The sequence below is a fragment of the Gadus morhua genome, chromosome 16, assembly GCF_902167405.1.
Source record: "Gadus morhua chromosome 16, gadMor3.0, whole genome shotgun sequence".
NCBI lineage: Eukaryota > Metazoa > Chordata > Actinopteri > Gadiformes > Gadidae > Gadus > Gadus morhua.
In genome coordinates, this window is record NC_044063.1 from 4,475,356 (window position 1) to 4,494,582 (window position 19,227).

General features: G+C 47.9%; 2 protein-coding genes across 2 annotated transcripts in view; both read left to right on the top strand.

Moving 5' to 3' along the window:
• Positions 1-6,085, top strand: part of LOC115561051 (neurobeachin-like) — a 56,083-nt gene extending 49,998 nt beyond the window's left edge. The window contains exons 11-14 of the mRNA XM_030380838.1: positions 2,301-2,409; positions 3,434-3,586; positions 5,769-5,937; positions 6,057-6,085. Coding sequence (XP_030236698.1) covers positions 2,301-2,409; positions 3,434-3,586; positions 5,769-5,937; positions 6,057-6,085 — 460 coding nt within the window. The remainder of the gene's footprint in view (positions 1-2,300; positions 2,410-3,433; positions 3,587-5,768; positions 5,938-6,056) is intronic.
• A 5,260-nt stretch (positions 6,086-11,345) lies between these two features.
• The window catches only part of nbeab (neurobeachin b), a gene marked incomplete in the record, with an annotated part of 132,497 nt that continues 124,615 nt past the window's right edge, over positions 11,346-19,227 (top strand). The window contains 10 exon segments of the mRNA XM_030380861.1: positions 11,346-11,414; positions 12,145-12,207; positions 12,470-12,567; positions 13,117-13,209; positions 14,318-14,420; positions 15,408-15,489; positions 15,803-15,953; positions 17,134-17,326; positions 17,795-18,733; positions 19,110-19,187. Of these exon segments, the coding sequence (XP_030236721.1) occupies positions 11,382-11,414; positions 12,145-12,207; positions 12,470-12,567; positions 13,117-13,209; positions 14,318-14,420; positions 15,408-15,489; positions 15,803-15,953; positions 17,134-17,326; positions 17,795-18,733; positions 19,110-19,187 (1,833 nt within the window).

The window sequence follows — 19,227 nt, forward strand, 5'->3', positions numbered from 1 at the left end:
ATTATTACTCCGTATTTTTTTTATTGTTTATTTTACAGTGTGAATCACTTTTTAACCTTTTTAAAAGTGCTATATAAAGTGTAGTATTATAGGTATGGGTGACGGTGTGGCCACACCAAAAGATTCCCTGAGCAGGGAAAGAGTCCTGCAGCCATTATCTCGATGAGAGCCGGCAACAAGGGGCAGCGGTCGCCGTAGCAGCGGTCGCCGTAGCAGCGGCTCACGGGGCCATCTCCCAACCAGAGGAACCAGAGAGTAATAACTGTAACTTCACGCAATTTGGCTCTGTTTGTTGCTGAGGCGGCATTTCCCCCAGTGTTATCGTTTCTGGCGAACATGGAGGAGAAAAAACGATCAGTTCGCTTGCCCGCTCTCCCGGAGCTGTAATCAGTGTGTTTGTCTGCAGGCGGCACAAACATAGACGCAGACACAAATATGATATTCATTTCTGTTCCGTCAGAACTGAGAGAGAAGAACCACGTCAAACTCCTTGTATGTGGATAACGTACTAACCAACGATGGTGTTGTGATTGGATTATTAGATTGGACTCCACTTTGTTTCCAAATATATTGCCATGCAGGCTATGCAATAGCCGAAAGCAAATTTATTTGGAAATGTTGTTTCTTTACTAAATAATAAACGGGGGACTCGAGGAAAATTGTTTATCTGATCATGCTTTCTGGGCTGCAGAGACAAACTCGACAAAATTGATATTGGGCACGAACTTGGTGTCTGCATCGCTGCGTGTACAACGGGCAGCTGTCTTCCCGGAGCCAGCCACTCGAGCGCCTACAGACTAGAATGTATGTTTTGCTGTGACCCTACAGTGTGGCATAAACTGGTGACCCGGGTTCCTTGACCCTTCCCTCTCTCGATCTGGGTTCTTCAGTTCCTGTTCCATCCAGAGGTCTGCGCCAAGCCAAGTTCTCTCAAAATGTTTGGTGTTTCCTTGCTCGGCCCGTCGGGAGCGGACGTGTGTGGGCTCCAGTGACCCCGTGTTTGTTATCGCATGATCCGTCCACCGACGTCCAGCAGCAATAACCTTCCTCAACCTTTGTTCCACCACTGGATTTTATATGTAAGCTACAAATCTTGGATTCATATTATTTTCATGAAAATGGAAAGAGGCAGATATAGGTTGAGTTTGATATCATATTTCATTCTATTGGGTATAACCGGAGATAACCGGAGGTTATCTTAATCCGATAACAGGAGTATTGCCATTCTGAGATGGTGACACAGCAGACATAGCAGGATGACGGTACTGCGTTCTTCCCTCCTCAGGGGTTTGTGCTTCAGGGTCGATCGTACCAAGTATGCTGGTCAAAGAACGAGTATTGAAATAGAGAAATGCTCCTGGTCTGATTCCCTGACCTATTCAGATTCCCTGACCTGGTTTGGTCTAGTTCCCTGACCTGGTCTGGTTCCCTGACCTGGTCTGGTCTGGTTCCCTGCTCTGGTCTGGTTCCCTGACCTGGTCTGGCTTCCTGCTCTGGTCTGGTTCCCTGGTCTGGTCTGCTTCCCATCGTGGTCTGGTTCCCTGACGCGGTCTGGTTCCCATCGTGGTCTGGTTCCCTGACCTGGTCTGGTTCCCATCGTGGTCTGGTTCCCTGCTCTGGTCTGGTTCCCTGCTTTGGTCTGGTTCCCTGACTTGGTCTGGTTCCCATCGTGGTCTGGTTCCCTGACCTGGTCTTGTTCCCATCGTGGTCTGGTTCCCTGACCTGGTCTGGTTCCCATCGTGGTCTGGTTCCCTGACCTGGTCTGGTCTGGTTCCCTGACCTGGTCTGGTTCCCTGACCTGGTCTGGTTCCCATCGTGGTTTGGTTCCCTGACCTGGTCTGGTTCCCTGACCTGGTCTGATTCCCTGACCTGGTCTGGTCTGGTTCCCATCGTGGTCTGGTTCCCTGACCTGGTCTGGTTCCCATCGTGGTCTGGTTCCCTGCTCTGGTCTGGTTCCCTGACCTGGTCTGGTTCCCTGCTCTGGTCTGGTTCCCTGACGCGGTCTGGTTCCCTGGTCTGGTCTGGTTCCCATCGTGGTCTGGTTCCCTGCTCTGGTCTGGTTCCCATCGTGGTCTGGTTCTCTGCCCTGGTCTGGTTCCCTGACCTGGTCTGGTTCCCATCGTGGTCTGGTTCCCTGACCTGGTCTGGTTCCCATCGTGGTCTGGTTCCCTGCTCTGGTCTGGTCCCTGCTCTGGTCTGGTTCCCTGGTCTGGTCTGGTTCCCTGCTCTGGTCTGGTTCCCTGCTCTGGTCTGGTTCCCTGACGTGGTCTGGTTCTCTGCCCTGGCTCTTATCCCCTCAGCGCTACCCTCCTCTCCTTCCTGATGGACCTGTTGAGGAGCTCCCTGGCCATGCAGGAGCAGATGCTCGCCACCAAGGGCTTCCTGGTGATTGGCTACCTGCTGGAGAAGGTACGATGATGACGTTGTTGATGTCATTGCTATGCTGACGGTTTCACATGGATGCACATTAAAATCGACAACAAATGAATCAAAAAAATACTTGGATGAATGTTCTGTCCATCGATGCAAGGCATTAATAAGCTTACTTCAATCTTTGTAATTGCGAATCAAAATATGACAGCCATTCACAAAAGAATACCTCACTCGTATCATTCTATAAATAAAACCACTTAGCTTAAGCTTTCTCTCACTCCAAACAGAAAACTAGACTGGGGGTGTAGTCTCGCATAGCTCTTTTTGCTAAAAAAATTGGATTTTATGAATAAAAGCATTCTGTTTGCTCGCATCAAGCCTGATGTTCCGAACAGCAATGCAGTCTATTTCTGGCTGGGCCAGGGAGAGGGATGCTCGGATTGAGAGATGACTCTGAGCTGTCTCTTAACAGCGGGAGAACAGCCTGTCTACAGCCGCTCTTAGCTGGCTGCTGGGCCCTTGAAACCTGAAAGCTAGCGCCGATCACCTAGCGCCGATTTCATGCATGTATTACGGCTTCCTGAGTGTTTTTTTGTGTTTGGCAGGTCTCACACGTACACTCTCCCAGCCATCTGTTTTCAGACGTGATGTTTAAGCCACACTTTTCCTTATTTTACTCGCTCGCAGAAATCTCCAAACCCTTAATTTATCCCCATTTCCTGCCCTCCTTCCAACCCTTAACCTTTTTCTACCTCGCTCTAGCTTGCTGATATGTTGCCAATATCGCAAAATAATGCGATATTGATATCAATTTATCAATATATGATATCAATAAATTCATCTTGTGCAATTAGAATTGATATCGCCGGCGATGTTTGGTTCTTGTGATGAAATGCTGTTGGTGAAACATAAATGTTATATTTACGTTATGTTTATTGATTTAGTTTAAAACGCTTCACCGGCATTCAATCCGCTGAACTTCCCATAGTCGACGATTTGCATTTCAATGAGATTTGATTTCAAAATAAAAGTCCTACATTCCGGATCTTTTCCTCTGTAGTCGTCGCGCGCCCACCTCACGCGCGGCGTGCTGGAGCAGTTCCTGTCCATCGCCAAGTACCTCGACGGTCTGGCCCACGGAGCCCCCCTGCTCCGACAGCTGTGTGACCACATCCTGTTTAACCCCGCCATCTGGATCCACGCGCCAGCCAAGGTGAGTCCGCCCGGCCCTGGGGCAGCAGCAGAATATTTAAGAGCAGACTCGCACCGGAGATGTTTAAGCCTAGCTTATACTTTGGGAGAGTGGTTACCATTTAATTAGTCTCGAGAATCAGGCTTTAGTTAAAGCTCAACTCTAAAGGCAGACAAGCATGAGTCTCGGTGGAGGAGGCTTTTTCACTTTCTTTCGCTTTAAATTTGTTTCGGTAAATTGAGTTGCTGCGGGCAGAAACTCTGTAGCCGAGCGTTACACGGAGTGGATCTCTACTGTTAACCACCTGACCGGCAGAACCACAACAAAGTGATATAGCTGAATTAAAAAATAAATGCACAACGTCATGTCATCAAAAGCAAACTCTTGAGATATACCGCAGTGCAAGTACACATTGGGTCATAGCACCGGCTGCCATCGATATGATCATGCTGCTGCATTCCTGACCTGATGCAGAGAGGTTGATGAAGGAATGTGAAGCCAGAAGTTGGGTTGCATGTAGGCGTTTTCGAAAAAGAAAAAAATATGATCGAGGGGGGTCAGTGGAAGAGGTCAGGGGAGGGATGGGTCAGTTAGGGGTTAATGGTCAGGGGAACCAGCGCATATACAGAAAAAAAGTGAGAGAGAGAGAATGTGTATCCCTTTGTGATATTGGGAAACGGGGAACAATGACATGAGACTTGTAACTCGACACAGTTTCAGAATTCGTACACATATTCTATGGTTCTGTTGTTGAATTTAAGTCATCAAGGTCTGATTTGTTTGCCATTAAGAGGAACTGAACACAGACACAAACTATTTGTCTTCTATTTATTGGACTAGTTTCCTAGCCTTCGTCACGGCCTCTGAATGATGACAGATTGAATTTATGGAGAAGGAAATGGACAAAACAGTTAACAGCGGGGCGTGATTATTGCAAACAATCACCATACGTTTCATATATACTTAGGCTGCCCTCTATGCTCTCCACACCCATGAATATTTGCTAGCTTAGCCGCAAAATTGATTTGCTTCGCCCTCCATTACGAACACCATCCGCCACAAACGGAGTGTTCTGGAGAAAATGGACTATCAACAGCCAACGCTTGTAGCAACACATTGCACACGTAAACGTATTCTCTCCCTCGCGCGTTTCCCATCGCTGTAAGGCTTCGTCGCCTTCCCCAGCCACTCGTTGCACGCGCCTGGAAGGGAATGTTTTGAGATGGAAACCCCCCCCGGCAGGATTTAGCTTTTCCGCTCTCCCGTCCGGTTATAATGACCCGTGAAGGGGGGGGGGGTGAGGCATATCAAAGGAAGTGAGTTTACTGAGCGGAAACATCACCTGCTGCAGCGACGCTGGCGGTGAGGTCTTCTTCATGAATAAATAACGTGTAAAGTGGGCTGATTTAACGGGGTCCGGGGGGGGTAGCTGAAGAAGGCAGGTACACACTGGGTGGCTCGGGAGGCGGAGACGGTTGTCTGCTAGCTGATGGTTGCTGGTTGGATCCACGGCACATCGTACCTTGGTGTCAAGGTGCCCTTGAGCGAGGTAGATGGAAACTTTATTGTCCAATGAATCAGCAATAAAAATTAACATATATTTGGCACTCTGGCAGCATTAAAACATAGCACACAACACACAACATAGGTTAAGGTATATAAATGAGTGCTGTCAAGCGATTAAAATATTTAATCGCGATTAATCCCATTAATGTCATAGCTAACTCACGATTAATTGCGAGTAATCGAAAAAAAATTCAATAAAATAAAAAAATAACGCCGTTAAAATTGGTTTGCGTTAACGCCGTTAACGCGTTTAACTGACATCATTAATATAAATACAGAAAATATAAACTAAGTGTGTAAAAAAAGCATGAATAAATACTAGTGCAGTTCTCAGTCCTGATCCCTCTCATCATAAGCCCTGGCTTGGTGGTGCATGGGTGAGTGTGGGGGGGGGGGATTCAGGATGCCTTGGTTCAGGATGGACGTAGCAGAGGGGACAAATTACTTTAAAGACACCTATCCCTAACCCATGAAAAGATGGCTGTTCCTTTGCAGGGTTTACGTAGCCGTCGTGTATGAATAGGTGAATGTGAGGCAGTAAATGCAAATGTTTTGAATGGCCAAAGCCTAGAAAAGCACTGTGTGTGTGTGTGTGTGTGTGTGTGTGTGTGTGCGTGTGCGTGTGCCTCCACTCCAGGTGCAGCTGTCCCTCTACACCTACCTGTCGGCAGAGTTCATCGGCACGGCGACCATCTACAGCACCATCCGGCGCGTGGGCACCGTGATGCAGCTCCTCCACGCCCTCAAGTTCTACTACTGGGTGGCGGACCCCTCCTGCAGCACCCGCATCACCCCCAAGGGCCTCGGTGAGCACCGTCCCGCCGAGTTCATCAGCATCAGACTCCATCACCAGTTACAGTCTCAAAGGGCTTCACAGAGGCCACACCACGCAGATTCCAACCCCTTACCCCAATGCTTCCTGAAGCAGTTCATCCCCCCAACAGGAGTGCCTGAGCATGTTCCAGTGGGCAGGCTACTTGTTATACCTATTCACTACCAACCGGAACGGCAACGTACGCCTCTGCTGCTTCCATTTTAAACATTGAAAGGTCACTTCGATATTCGTGATAATGATGGGAATAAGGCGGGGGAAACCACTGAAGGCAAGGAAGGAAGAAAGGAATCGCTGCTGCTCTGTCGTCCGGTCGAATCATTTGACAGCTAGGGTGAGGAACAAGGGACTGAGTATTTGCAGGTATGGTTCGTCTGCTCCTCTTGATTGGTAGGTCTGCTTGGCCAGTGTTATTAGCCGTGGTTGGCCGTGCGGTGATGTTGTGGGCTAGGTGGTGAAGTTTGCTATCTGGTATTGCAATGTTTGTTCTGAAGATTAAATGGCAAAGAAATGTACGCTGACTCATTTGCTTTAAGCCGCGGTGGAGTCAGCTGTGTGTTGATGTTGTGGGCTAGGTGGTGATGTCGGTTACGTGGTATTCTCGCGTTTGATCTGTCAATTGAAAATGTTTTAAATGCCAAAGAAATTTCAGCTGACTCATTCGCTTTAAGCTCGGGGGTTCTTGAAGGGGAGCCATCGCACTCAGCTATTTTCTAATATAAGAGAGTACATCTTCATATGCGTGTTTTGAAGAAAAAATAAACGGCCAGCAACGTCAACCCATAAAGGTCGGGCATCTATGTACGTTCCGGGATATTTGATGTTTGAAATTGCAGGAATTCAGTTTGTGACCGTTCTCTTTTAATGGGTTGGCTCGGCGATGCTAACAAGAAGACTTGGGATGTGGTAGGTAATCGAACCTTGGATAACCTACTGTCCAAGGTAGGTTATCCATCTCTCTACGGTCTCTCCCACGAGACCTTAGAGAGAGAGCTGCCACCCACCAAGGTATTAAAATGAGTGGTCGTCCCCCACACACAGGGTGCAGGCTATGGTAGGTGCGGATGTGCTGGATATAGGACTATAGCGCGTGTGACCTTGGTCTACTCTGAAGTGCTTTCCTCGACGTTCCCTTTAAGTTGATGTGGGCGTGCAGAGCTTTTTGTTGCATTGCATTCATCATTCTTTTATATTTAGAAACACAGATTGATGGAAATGGCTCATGCCCCGACTTTTGGATGGAGAACTGAAAGGGAAAGAACAGCTCAGCTTTAAGCTTGTGACCAAATTAATCTGGTTAACACTTTAGTTAGTGAGGATGCTATTGTAGACCTTAGTCGATTGAATTTAAATGACACATCACATACAAAACACATCCCTCTTTTTTCATATATTTTATTGCTAATTTTACTCGACAAAGAGGAATATGATTCGTCTGTTGTTCAGCCTGAAGGGATTCTCTTAGTTTAGTTGTTACTGGTCTCAACTTCAAACAGCTTGGTTGCTTTCATGGAAAATATGAACTACACACCACATGAACCAAATAAGCTTGCATGTATTCATTCCACTCAGTCTCTGTATTTGTGTTGATGAGCAACTAGAATCCTAGGAAACGGTGAGAATCCTTTTTAACTTTTGCTCCGTCATATGAAACCTTGAGTGGCAGGCCATGGGAAAAACGTTGTCTTATTTTATTTGAAATCCATTGTGGTATCAATGATGATCTTTCCCTATGAAAGTCAGGAACGTTTATTGTCTCTCTGAATCTTCTTGGTAGATTGCTGTCAGTGTCTTACCATGATCATGTTCTATTCACTTGATTACTTTGCTGTCAGAAGTGTCTGCAATGAATACTTTTCCATCACCTAAATCTATTAAATGATGGGAAAGACACACGTCAGTATTTTACTTTTAGATTTCAACCATTCTGTCAATGCCACATTCGATTCTGATTTAAATCCCTCTGTTATGTCTAGTGAAGAGAAGGCAGGAGACACAATGACTCATGAACAATTTGATCACTAATCTGGACATCAGACATTCTGATTGCTTTTAATACAAAAATATGTCATAATGCAAGCTTGTTTTAAGGTTGACTAGTAAATAATAGATAAATATTATAATAAACTCTTTCAGTAAATATGTCTTAACCGAGCTTAATTTTCCCCAAATAATACGTTCATGTTTTAGTTCTAAGGATTCTCGACAGAAAATCTCAGTTGTGTCATGTTGAGCCCCATCCTTGCACTGAGCCCATCTTCTGTTCCTTAACGAGCTACGTCTAACGAGCTACATCTAACGAGCGATGTCCTAGGAGCTGTGCCTAACGAGCTACATCTCACCTGGCTAATTATCCAGTCCGGATGGTGCAGAGGATTTTACCTGTGAACCTGGCTGTTCCGATTCCTGTTGTAAAAGGTCCTTTGGTTTGAAGGCCGGCTGCCGCCTTCCGGTATATGTATCAGAGAACAGAAGCCGAACTGTGGTCTGTTCGGCTTGGCTGAGCTAGCAATACCTGTGATGTGGATGTGAAGGTGATTATTTCCTTCTCCACACTTGGTATGCTTCTCTTTCTCGCCAAGATTAATGTTGGCTCACACTCTGCTGTGTTTGATATGTACGGAAGCAGCATAACATTGCACAAGCCCAATTTGTGAATTGCTACCCCATTGACAAAACACTTTACAGCACACACAGACTCTTTTAAAAATAATATTTTCTGAATATGTTAGCATTGTTTGAGAGAAAGATTTTATGAATAAAGGAAGATAAAGGAAGGAATAAAACAAGAAACTCAAGATGAAATGAGAAAAATCACTCACTAAATCACCTGATTAAGTTAATCTATCCCTCTCTCTCTCTCTCTGCTCTTCGAGGGAGGGACAGAAGAGAGTGAGAGGGGGATAGGGAGGAGAGGGAATGAGGGAGAGGTGCAGATGCGAGAGGACTTGCTGTTAATTAAGTGTTTCTATTAGAGGAACTCTGTGAGGGGAAGACATAACATCCTCATTTGTTTTTTCTCTCTCTCCCTCTTTGTCTGTCTGTCTGTCTGTCTGTCTGTCTGTCTGTCTGTCTGTCTGTCTGTCTGTCTGTCTGTCTGTCTGTCTGTGTTATCTCTTTCCCCTCTTTTACTCTGACATGTTCCCCTTCTCTGTGGCTCTCTTCGTCTCCCTCATTGTGAGGAGTCGAAGGGTAAATCAATGAAAAGTTCTGCTTCTCGCGGATATGAGTGTTTGAATGAATGAATTCTCAAGTCACATGCTCGTTGTACCATACCATTGTTCTTGAAGTGAATGAGTGGACACACAATGAGATATATGGTTGTTGTTTCTAATGAATGAATGGGTCAGTGCCCCTTGAGCAGATAAGAACTATACCTGGCCAATTCAGAAGCGCTGAGCCACCCGTTTACGCTGGCTGTGACAAATGTGTTTCCATTGATCGAGTCTCATGGCTGTGAGCAAACAAACAAGCCTTTTGTTCAGAAGAGTAATGGACACTTTGCTTTTCTTTAAATCAAATCAAGATGACTGGCCTCCGTACCGTGGGGGGGGGCAGTGTGTTTTACAAAGCTATTACCACAGTCCAACTGGAACATAACAACACTGCATTTATCATACAGGGTCTCTTCATAGCAAGAAACTCTCCCTCCTCCTCCTCCCTTCACAGTTGTGTGTGTGTGTGTGTGTGTGTGTACATCCCGAGAGAGAGCGAGAGAGAGACTTGGACGCAGTTGCCGTGGCGATGTTGCAATGATGCTCTCATCAGCTCTGCATGGTGGTCCTCTGCCAATCTATTTACCACACACACACACACACACACACACACACACACACACACACACACACACACACACACACACACACACACACACACTCTGAGCTTCTAGAAACCTCTCAAGGGCTTGTAGTGCAATAGGTTTGCCTATGCTATATGTATTACACTACATGCACCAATATGACATAATTTGTTGGCTGCCACCAATATTTATCATCAAAATGGTTCGTGCTACTTTCAACGGCTAACTATATGAATCTCTAATATGGTTGTCATGCTACCAAAGGCAAATACTGATATTAATTGGCGATATGGGTGTTATGCTAACATAGGCCGATACCAATATCAATGGGTGACATGGGGATCGTGCTGCTCTTAGCCGCTGCCGATGTTAATAGGGTGATATGGGTGTCATACTTCTCTCAGCCAGCACAGACAGATGATCATCCACAGTGGTTGTTTTTACGTACAAACTCGTTTACCAAATGGCACAACAATGAGCTGAATGAGCCTGCCTCTGTCATTGTCTCATGGAACAGCAAATTGTGATGGATGGGGGGGGGGGGGTCGTGTGTGTGTGTGTGTGTGTGTGTGTGTGTGTGTGTGTGTGTGTGTGTGTGTGTGTGTGTGTGTGTGTGTGTGTGATACCTCAGACAAAGGGACTTTGAGGTCCTCTAGGAAGCTGTGATGAGTGGCAGGTGTGATGCCGGGCTCATGGCCAGGACGACCTTGGGATGATGCTGGTTTGCTTTACCCCATGGCCGGGGCGAAGTCAGTGTCGCGATCTTTTGTGACGCTTTTTTCCCATGATGCATTGGACGTAGCTAATGTTTAGGTGCTCCATCAAGGATGTTGATATTTGGTTTCAAGTTAAAAACGAGATATTGTTTAGTTTAGGTATTCGGTTAGACATGGTTAAAAAATTTATTAGGTTAGATATGGTTAAGTTTAGGTATTTGGTTACCTAATACCTATACCTAGTATGGTTATAAATAGGTATACATAACCTACTAATCTTGATATGTTTAAGTTACATGATAACTTATCCATATCAAGATTAGATATGGTTATGTTTAGGTATAAGGTTTGAGATGGATAAGATAAGATGTCTATATTCCATAAGTTCCTTTTGGACTGCACAACAAGGTGTGTTCGAGACTAGGATTGCTGGGTGATGACATATAGCAATCAGAAAACAGATTGCTGAAGGTTTAGCTCAGGATGCGTATCTCATCATGGGAGCTGGGAGCAGAAGCCCGTCTGGCTGGTGGTAGCTGACCTTGATTCTGACCCGCAGTGTGATGCTCAGACTTGAGCCCCCTTCACCCTGCTCAGCCTGATGGGGCGGCACACATAAGGTGCGCTGGCAGGATGTTAATCCCCCATTGAGACAGACAGACCGACAGACAGATGGACAGAAGGAAAAGAAGGATAGTCCCCTTTCCCCCAAAAAGTTTGTAATTCTTAAACCGCCTTAGGAAATATAGATGGATGTTTTCCATGCCTATACAGAACCGATTCAGTGTTGAATTGAATTAAATGTAATTGAATTGAGCGCTAGCTGGATAAAAAGCCTCTCTCCCTGTCTCTCCAGATGGCCCCCGGCCCACCCAGAAGGAAGTCCTATCTCTCAGAGCCTTCATGCTGCTCTTCCTGAAGCAGCTCATCCTGAAGGTAAACCACCAGTTTCTTCTCTTCTACCTGTCTGTCTTCCCTCCTTGTCTGTCTGTTCTATCTATCCTGCCTGTCTGTGCGTGTATATGTCTGTCTCTCCCACCGGTCTGTCTCTCCTACATGTCTGTGCTACGTAGCTGTCTTTACTACCGGTCGGCCTCTCCTACCTGTCTGTCTCTCCTGATCGTCTGTCTGTCCAACCTGGCTGTCTCTACTACCTGTCTGTACTACTTGTCTGTCTGTCCTACTTGCATTTTGCCTGTCTGTCTCTCCTACCTGTCTGTCCCTCCTACCGGTCTGTGTTTCCTACATGTAGATCTGTCCTACCTGTCTGTCTCTCGCCTACCTCTCTTACCTGTACTACCGATATCTTACCTGTCTGTCACTCCTACCTGGCTTTCTCTCCTACCTACCTGTCTGTTCTACCTACCTGTGTGTCTCTTCAAACTTAAATATCGAAATATTTTATTTTTGAAGGTACAGCCTAAATGCAAATTCAAACTGAAATTGTTGTTGGACCACATGCTGTAAATTCGCTTTAAATTTAGATTCATGCGGTAGTGGAAAAATGAAGATAAAAAATCCCAGTGAAAGTCCACTTTTAAACTAGAGTCCTGCTATTTATAGAGCACAATACATACAACCTGCAAGGACAGCTGAATTCACTGTTGGTCTGCTAAATCGACTAATCAAAATACATGTTTTGAATATATGTCGGCTCGTTCTTCAGGATCGGGGCGTGAGGGAGGATGAACTCCAGGCCATCCTCAACTATCTGCTCACTGTACAGGAGGTACGTCCATGTCTGGGGACCACACCACACAAGAGAAGGGCTGAGTGCCCCCTCTGCAGTCACATTCAGTCTCAGAGCACAAAAGAACAAATTACCTAGCGCGCCTTTCTTATGGCTTATCTTTTGTGAATCTCTCATTCAGTCTACCGCTGACTCTGACTTACACTATCTGTTTGTCTCCTTCTCTGTTTCATAATACACAACTGATCTCTGTCCGTGCGCTCCCTGTCTCTCGCGGCTCCAACTCTCCCGGCCCCCCCAGGACGAGAACCTCCATGACGTGCTGCAGCTGCTGGTGGCTCTAATGTCAGACCACCCCTCCTCCATGGCGCCGGCCTTCGACCAGAGGAACGGCATACGGTGAGGGGGGCGAAAAGACGGGGGTGGGTGAGGATCGGATGGGAGATGGAGATGACGAGAGGGGGGGGGGGGGGGGGGGGGGGGGAGAAGTGAGGGGAAGAAAGGTGCTGAGGTGAGAGGAAGGTGAGAGAGACCCTGAACGGGTTCAGGAGTGAGGGGGTGAGGCAAGGGGCAGAGGAGAGAGGCGGGGAGGAGAGAGGACGTGAGAGAGAGGCGAGGGGTTCAGAGGGAGACGAGGTGAGCAAGAGAGGTGAGGGGGGGGAGAGAGGTGAGCCAGTGTGACGAGTGAAATGGTGAAGAGAGAGGGAGATGAGGAGGAGGAGGAGGTTATTATGGATGCAAAAGAGTTGGAGGAGGCGGCGGTCGACGTGTTGTTGGAGAAGGTGGTGGAGGAGAAAGTGGTGGTGGTGGTGGTGGGCGATGTGCCAGTGGAGGAGGTGGTTTAGGAGGTGAGGGTAGTGATTAGGGACGTGGTGGTGGAGGATGTAGTTGAGGAGGTGGTGGAGGAGAAGATGGTGCACTAATATGTTTCCCTCTCTCTCTCTCCAGGGCAATCTTCAAGCTGCTGGGGTCTAAGAGCGAGAACATCCGAGTTCAGGCCCTCAAAGTCCTTGGCTACTTCCTCAAGCACCTCGGGCACAAGTAAAAAACAAAGCTACTATTTGTATTGGATTTAATTGGCCTGGTAAGGCAAGATACTCTTTATCAATCCCAAATGGGTAGGTTCAGAAATGTGTTTATTGTTTGGAGCAGAATGTAAATAGTTTAGTTTTTAAACGACTACAAGGATAAGTAGGGATGTAATCACTCTTTCGAGAGGGGAATTTACCTTAATAAGCTATAAAGTTAACTGTGAATTTTAAATAACATTGTTATTTTTTCCTTCAAACCCACCCTCTTAAAACAACAGCGCATTTGTATGTGCTGCTGTAAATGTTCTCTTGTTGTCTCTCTGGAGAAATTACACAGGCTTAAGCACAAGCTCCTCTTGCTCTTATCGCCCGGGGCGCTCTTCACCTCTTCCATTGCCCTTGTTCTCCATCCCCACATTTATACCTTTCAGAACCAACGTCTACTCGCTCTAAGTGGCCAATTTGACTGCCTCTGCAAAATGAAAAATCATTAAATAAAAAAGAACGCAGAGGACTTGTTAGCAGATTCCCATATGGTGCCTGAGTAGAAGACGAGCATCGCAGCGTAGACTGAGTGCTGGTACAAAGAACCACACTCCCCCACAGTACTGCTACATTATCCTGCATGCATCATGCTGACCAAGTCACAGTAGGACTCTTCTGTCTTTGTTTCCCGCCTCCTCGCACATTCTGTCTTTCGTTCTTTCTTTCTCTCCTACTTCCTTTGTAGAGTGTACATTTATGACAGAAGCTGCACCTAAGTGTGAATGAATGGTCCTTTTATGAAACCAGCTCAATCGCGATCAATTTTTAACTCATTACTCATTTTTCTATTTTCAACCTTATCTAACATAACCTTTGTATCGCTCGTTCATGCTAGCATTATATATCTGTCCGTTCAGCCCCTGTCTCCTTCATCACTGTTCCTCGAGGGAGGGATCCCTCTTCTGGGTTCCTCCGAAAGGTTTCTTTCCTCTGGGTGTGTGGAGATTCATCAAGTCCTTTAGGGGGCTCGGCGTTTGGGGCTGTTGTGTAATGTGTGCAGCCCGTTCAAACCTTACATCACTGCATTTGAAGGGCTCTACAAATCCTATGTCCTTGGCGTGTGTGTTCTACAGGCGAAAGGGGGAGATCATGCACACGCACAGCCTCTTCACTCTGCTGGGCGAGCGACTGCTGCAGCACACGGTCACGCTGACCACATACAACACGCTGTATGAGGTGAGAACGGTTACAGTAACAACATACGACACGCTGTATGAGGTGAGAACGGTTACAGTAACAACATACGACACGCTGTATGAGGTGAGAACGGTTACAGTAACAACATACGACACGCTGTATGAGGTGAGAACGGTTACAGTAACAACATACGACACGCTGTATGAGGTGAGAACGGTTACAGTAACAACATACAACACGCTGTATGAGGTAAGAACGGTTACAGTAACAACATACAACACGCTGTATGAGGTAAGAACGGTTACAGTAACAACATACAACACGCTGTATGAGGTGAGAACGGTTACAGTAACAACATACGACACGCTGTATGAGGTAAGAACGGTTACAGTAACAACATACGACACGCTGTATGAGGTGAGAACGGTTACAGTAACAACATACAACACGCTGTATGAGGTAAGAACGGTTACAGTAACAACATACAACACGCTGTATGAGGTAAGAACGGTTACAGTAACAACATACGACACACTGTATGAGGTGAGAACGGTTACAGTAACAACATACGACACGCTGTATGAGGTGAGAACTGTTAGACTAACAACATATAACCCTATTAGGTAAGAACTGTTAGACTAACAACATACAACCCTCTGAGGTAAGAGCTATCAGACTAACAACATACAACCCTCTGAGGTAAGAGCTATCAGACTAACAACATACAACCCTCTGAGGTAAGAGATATCAGACTAACAACATACAACCCTCTTAGGTAAGACACTGACATTTTCAATCCTGCCAACTTGCCTTGTACTCGTACGTTTCAGAAAATGATGACGTTGCGTCATCTTTTACGCAACCCAGTGCTTGTTTGCATTATCTCTTCCGAGCGTTCAGAGCTCTTGAACAATCCCTTCTGCAACGCAAAGTTGCAAGCCCTACGAGGCTGCCTCAGTCCGCTGCTGCTGCTGTGGGTTTAAGGTCAGGCTGTACTCATACCCGGTTGGTCTCTCCCTCCACCAGATCCTGACGGAGCAGTTGTGCACTCAGGTGGTCCACACACCTCACGTAGAGCCAGACTCCACCGTCAAAATCCACAACCCCAGTAAGATCGTCCGCCTGCAGCCTCTTATCTGCTGGCTGACGTTAATTTCATATCTCTATGTATATTTCATATAATATATATGCATATTGACAGTTTTTAGTATAGGTTATAGCTCTGTTTGACATACTGGTAATATTTGATCTCTGTCTGTTAAAGTGATTTTAATGAAGGTTAAAGATGATATCTCTGTTTTTCATGTTAAATACAATACAAAGTACGATGATATTGTTATAGCTTTAATCATGTTTCATCAGTGGACGACACGCTGATGTTGATGCTGATATAGCTTTAATGTTCCACACGTCTCTCTCAGTGATTCTGAAGGTGATGGCCACTCAACTGGTAGGCGTCGCCCCCCATAGTGAGCAAACAGGCTCCGCCCCCGGAACTGACCTCATGGATGTGAGACGCCTCTTCCTGTCTGACATGATCAAGCTGTTCAGCAGCAGCCGCGACAACCGACGGTAACTGGCCCCCGCGTCACTCCTCTGATAACTGCTAACCCAGCTACCGCTAACATGCAGCTAACTACTGTTAACTGACACTGTGTAAAACTCACATACAGCAAAATCACCCACCGGCTAACTCACCTGCCACAAACTCTCCCTGAACTAACTCTCCCTGAACTTACTCTCCATGAACTAACTCTCCCTGAACTAACTCTCCCTGAACTAACTCTCCATGAACTAACTCTCCATGAACTAACTCTTCATGAACTAACTCTCCATGAACTAACTCTCCATGAACTAACTCTCCCTGAACTAACTCTCCCTGAACTAACTCTCCCTGAACTAACTCTCCCTGAACTAACTCTCCCTGAACTAACTCCCTGAACTAACTCTCCCTGAACTAACTCTCCATGAACTAACTCTCCCTGAACTAACTCTCCCTGAACTAACTATCCATGAACTAACTCTTCATGAACTAACTCTCCCTGAACTAACTCCCTGAACTAACCCTCCCTGAACTAACTCCCAACACTAGGTCATCATCACACAAGGCCACTTATTCAAGCAACTGCAAACAGCCAACTGACCTGTTGCTGACTGATTCTTATTCTACCTCGTATGGTAATAAACCATCTGGTAACTCATTAGCTGCCAACTCACCCTGCTTCTTCACCAGTTGAGTTTCTGATTAATTTATCAGAGGTTTTGTGTAGCGGAACAAATTCAATGCTAAATCACTGTCAGTTTAACAGCCCAGCAGATGTTTCTGTGTCACACGGGGACATTCATTTTTCCCTCTTTGGTGAAGAAGATCGGTAGCAATGCGATGTTCTTACACGTGAATATCTCCTGCGGCGTTGTGCGCTTGCCGATGAATAAAGGATTGACGCATTGGTGGAACAGTGCCACATCAAAACATGGCGATCAATATAATCTACCATGGTACCTTTTAATTAACACCTTTCTCTTGCAAATTAATGAAACTCGTCAGTCTGTTGAAAGTACAATCGATACGAATAGAATAGATGTAAGTGTGTCTGTCTGTCTGTGACTCACCTAGCGCCACCTTTCTTACAGTGCTAACTGTGTGTGTGTGTGTGTGTGTGTGTGTGTGTGTGTGTGTGTGTGTGTGTGTGTGTGTGTGTGTGTGTGTGTGTGTGTGTGTGTGTGTGTGTGTGTGTGTGTGTGTGTCCAGGTGTCTGCTCCAGTGTTCAGTGTGGCAGGACTGGATGTTCTCCCTGGCTTACCTCCACCCGAAGACGCCAGAGGAGACCAAGGTGACGGAGATGGTGTTCAACATCTTCAGGGTGCTGCTCTACCACGCCATCAAGTACGAGTGGGGCGGCTGGCGAGTCTGGGTCGACACGCTGTCCATCGCACACTCAAAGGTCCGTCACTCTTTCCGTCTCTCTGTCCATCACACACTACAAGGCCTGCTGTCTTTCTCTTCGGTCCATCCTATTGCCCCATCGCAGGTCCTTCAGTCTGCCCGTCTTTGCCTGTCTTTCTCTTTTATCTGAATGGCTGCTTCTCTGTCTGCCTGTCCCTCTATCCTATCCTAAGCCTATCCATGTATCTCCCTCTACCCGTCTCTTCTACCTCTGTCTGTCCGCGCGTCGCTCTCTGGTGCGAGAGAGAACGGCGACAGTGTGTGTGTGTGTGTGTGTGTGTGTGTGTGTGTGTGTGTGTGTGTGTGTGTGTGTGTGTGTGTGTGTGTGTGTGTGTGTGTGTGTGTGTGTGTGTGTGTGTGTGTATGCTGGGTGGGTGATTGTGTGCAAGTAAACTGACTGCTTTTATAAAACATTACTCTGGTGCGGTATGTATAATGCACCCCCCCCCCCCCGTCCCTCTCCCAGGTGACCTACGAGGCGCACAGGGAGTACCTGATCCAGCTGTACGAGGACTACCACATCCTGGAGGAGGAGGACCTGAGGAGGGGGAGGGAGGCGGCGGGGGTCCGCACCGTCTCCGGCCTCTCAGCCCCGCCCCTCGCCTCCTCTTCCTCCTCCTCCTCCTCCGGCGTCAACGGCACGGCGGAGATCAGAGAGAACGGCGACAGCACCTCCCGGACCCCCGAGAGGGAGGGGAAGGGGGGGGAACCCCAGAGCGCTCTGGATGAGAGGCGGAGGAGGAGGAGGAGCATGGCCGCGGCGGATCCGAGCGGGGGGGGGCCGGTGGCGGACGTGGAGGCGGAGGAGGTGGTCGCTGTGGAGGTGAGGCCGCAGGAGGTTGACCTGATGGGGGCGGACGTCTACTGCGCCGCGGCGGTGGCGCTGAACGCCGCGCCGACGCAGGCGGGCGGCCTCGCCGCGGAGGAACGCACCGCTCCTCTGATCTCCCTGGACGACGACGCCGCTGACGCCGACATCGGCTTCCTGTTGGGGCCGACGGCGGGGAGTAACGGCGTCGGGGAGATGCCGACCGGGCGCCTCGATCTACCCGACGTCGCGCCAAGGGTCCAAAACGGCGGCCCAAGTCTGCCGGCGCACGGGTTTCCCAACATCCTGGAGCAGGTGAAGGAGGAGGAGGAGGAGGAGGAGGAGGAGGAGGTGGAGCCGCCTAAAGTACGGTCCGGCATGAAGGATCGCGCTGCCAGGGACGGTACGGCAGCGTCTGTGGGATACGTCCGGGACCCCTCGGACGCGAAGAGGTCCGGCGAGGTCAAGGACGAGGAGATGAGGACTGCGACCAGCTCCTCCTCCACCTCCGCTCAGGTCAGTGGGTTCGGTCGGGGGTCCTCATTGAGAAACATCAGGGGGCGGACAGAGAGGTGGTGGTTATCTAGAGAGATGGGGACCTGACCAGACTGCTGGGGTCAGGGGCACGCTGGGGAGAAGGGAGGAAGAGGTTTTATTAGGAGGGAGAGGGGAGAGGGGAGGAGGTAGGAGAGTGGTAGTGTGTCGTTGGACATAAAGGAGTGCAGGAGTGTGAGAGAGAGATGGGGGAGAGAGGATGAGAGGAAGGAGGGATGGGGGAGAGAGGAGACGAGAGTTAATGTGTTTTCCCAATAGTAAGTGTTTCTATATCGCGGTCTCCCAGCGCGCTCGTTCTCCTCCACCACTCTGCCGGTAACGGGGACACCATGGCCACGGGGGGGGGGGGGGGGGGGGGGGGGTCCTTGGAGACAGGAGCATGTATGCCGCAGGAACACTGAGAGATCCTCTCCTTCAGTGCGAGCCCGACGGGGACATTGTTCCCAAAGCGGTGTACACTGAGTTCCGATGCATCATCGCGGTCGTCGAGGAGCAGGTAGGGGTAAGGGGATATGGCTCGAGGATTAACCAAGGAT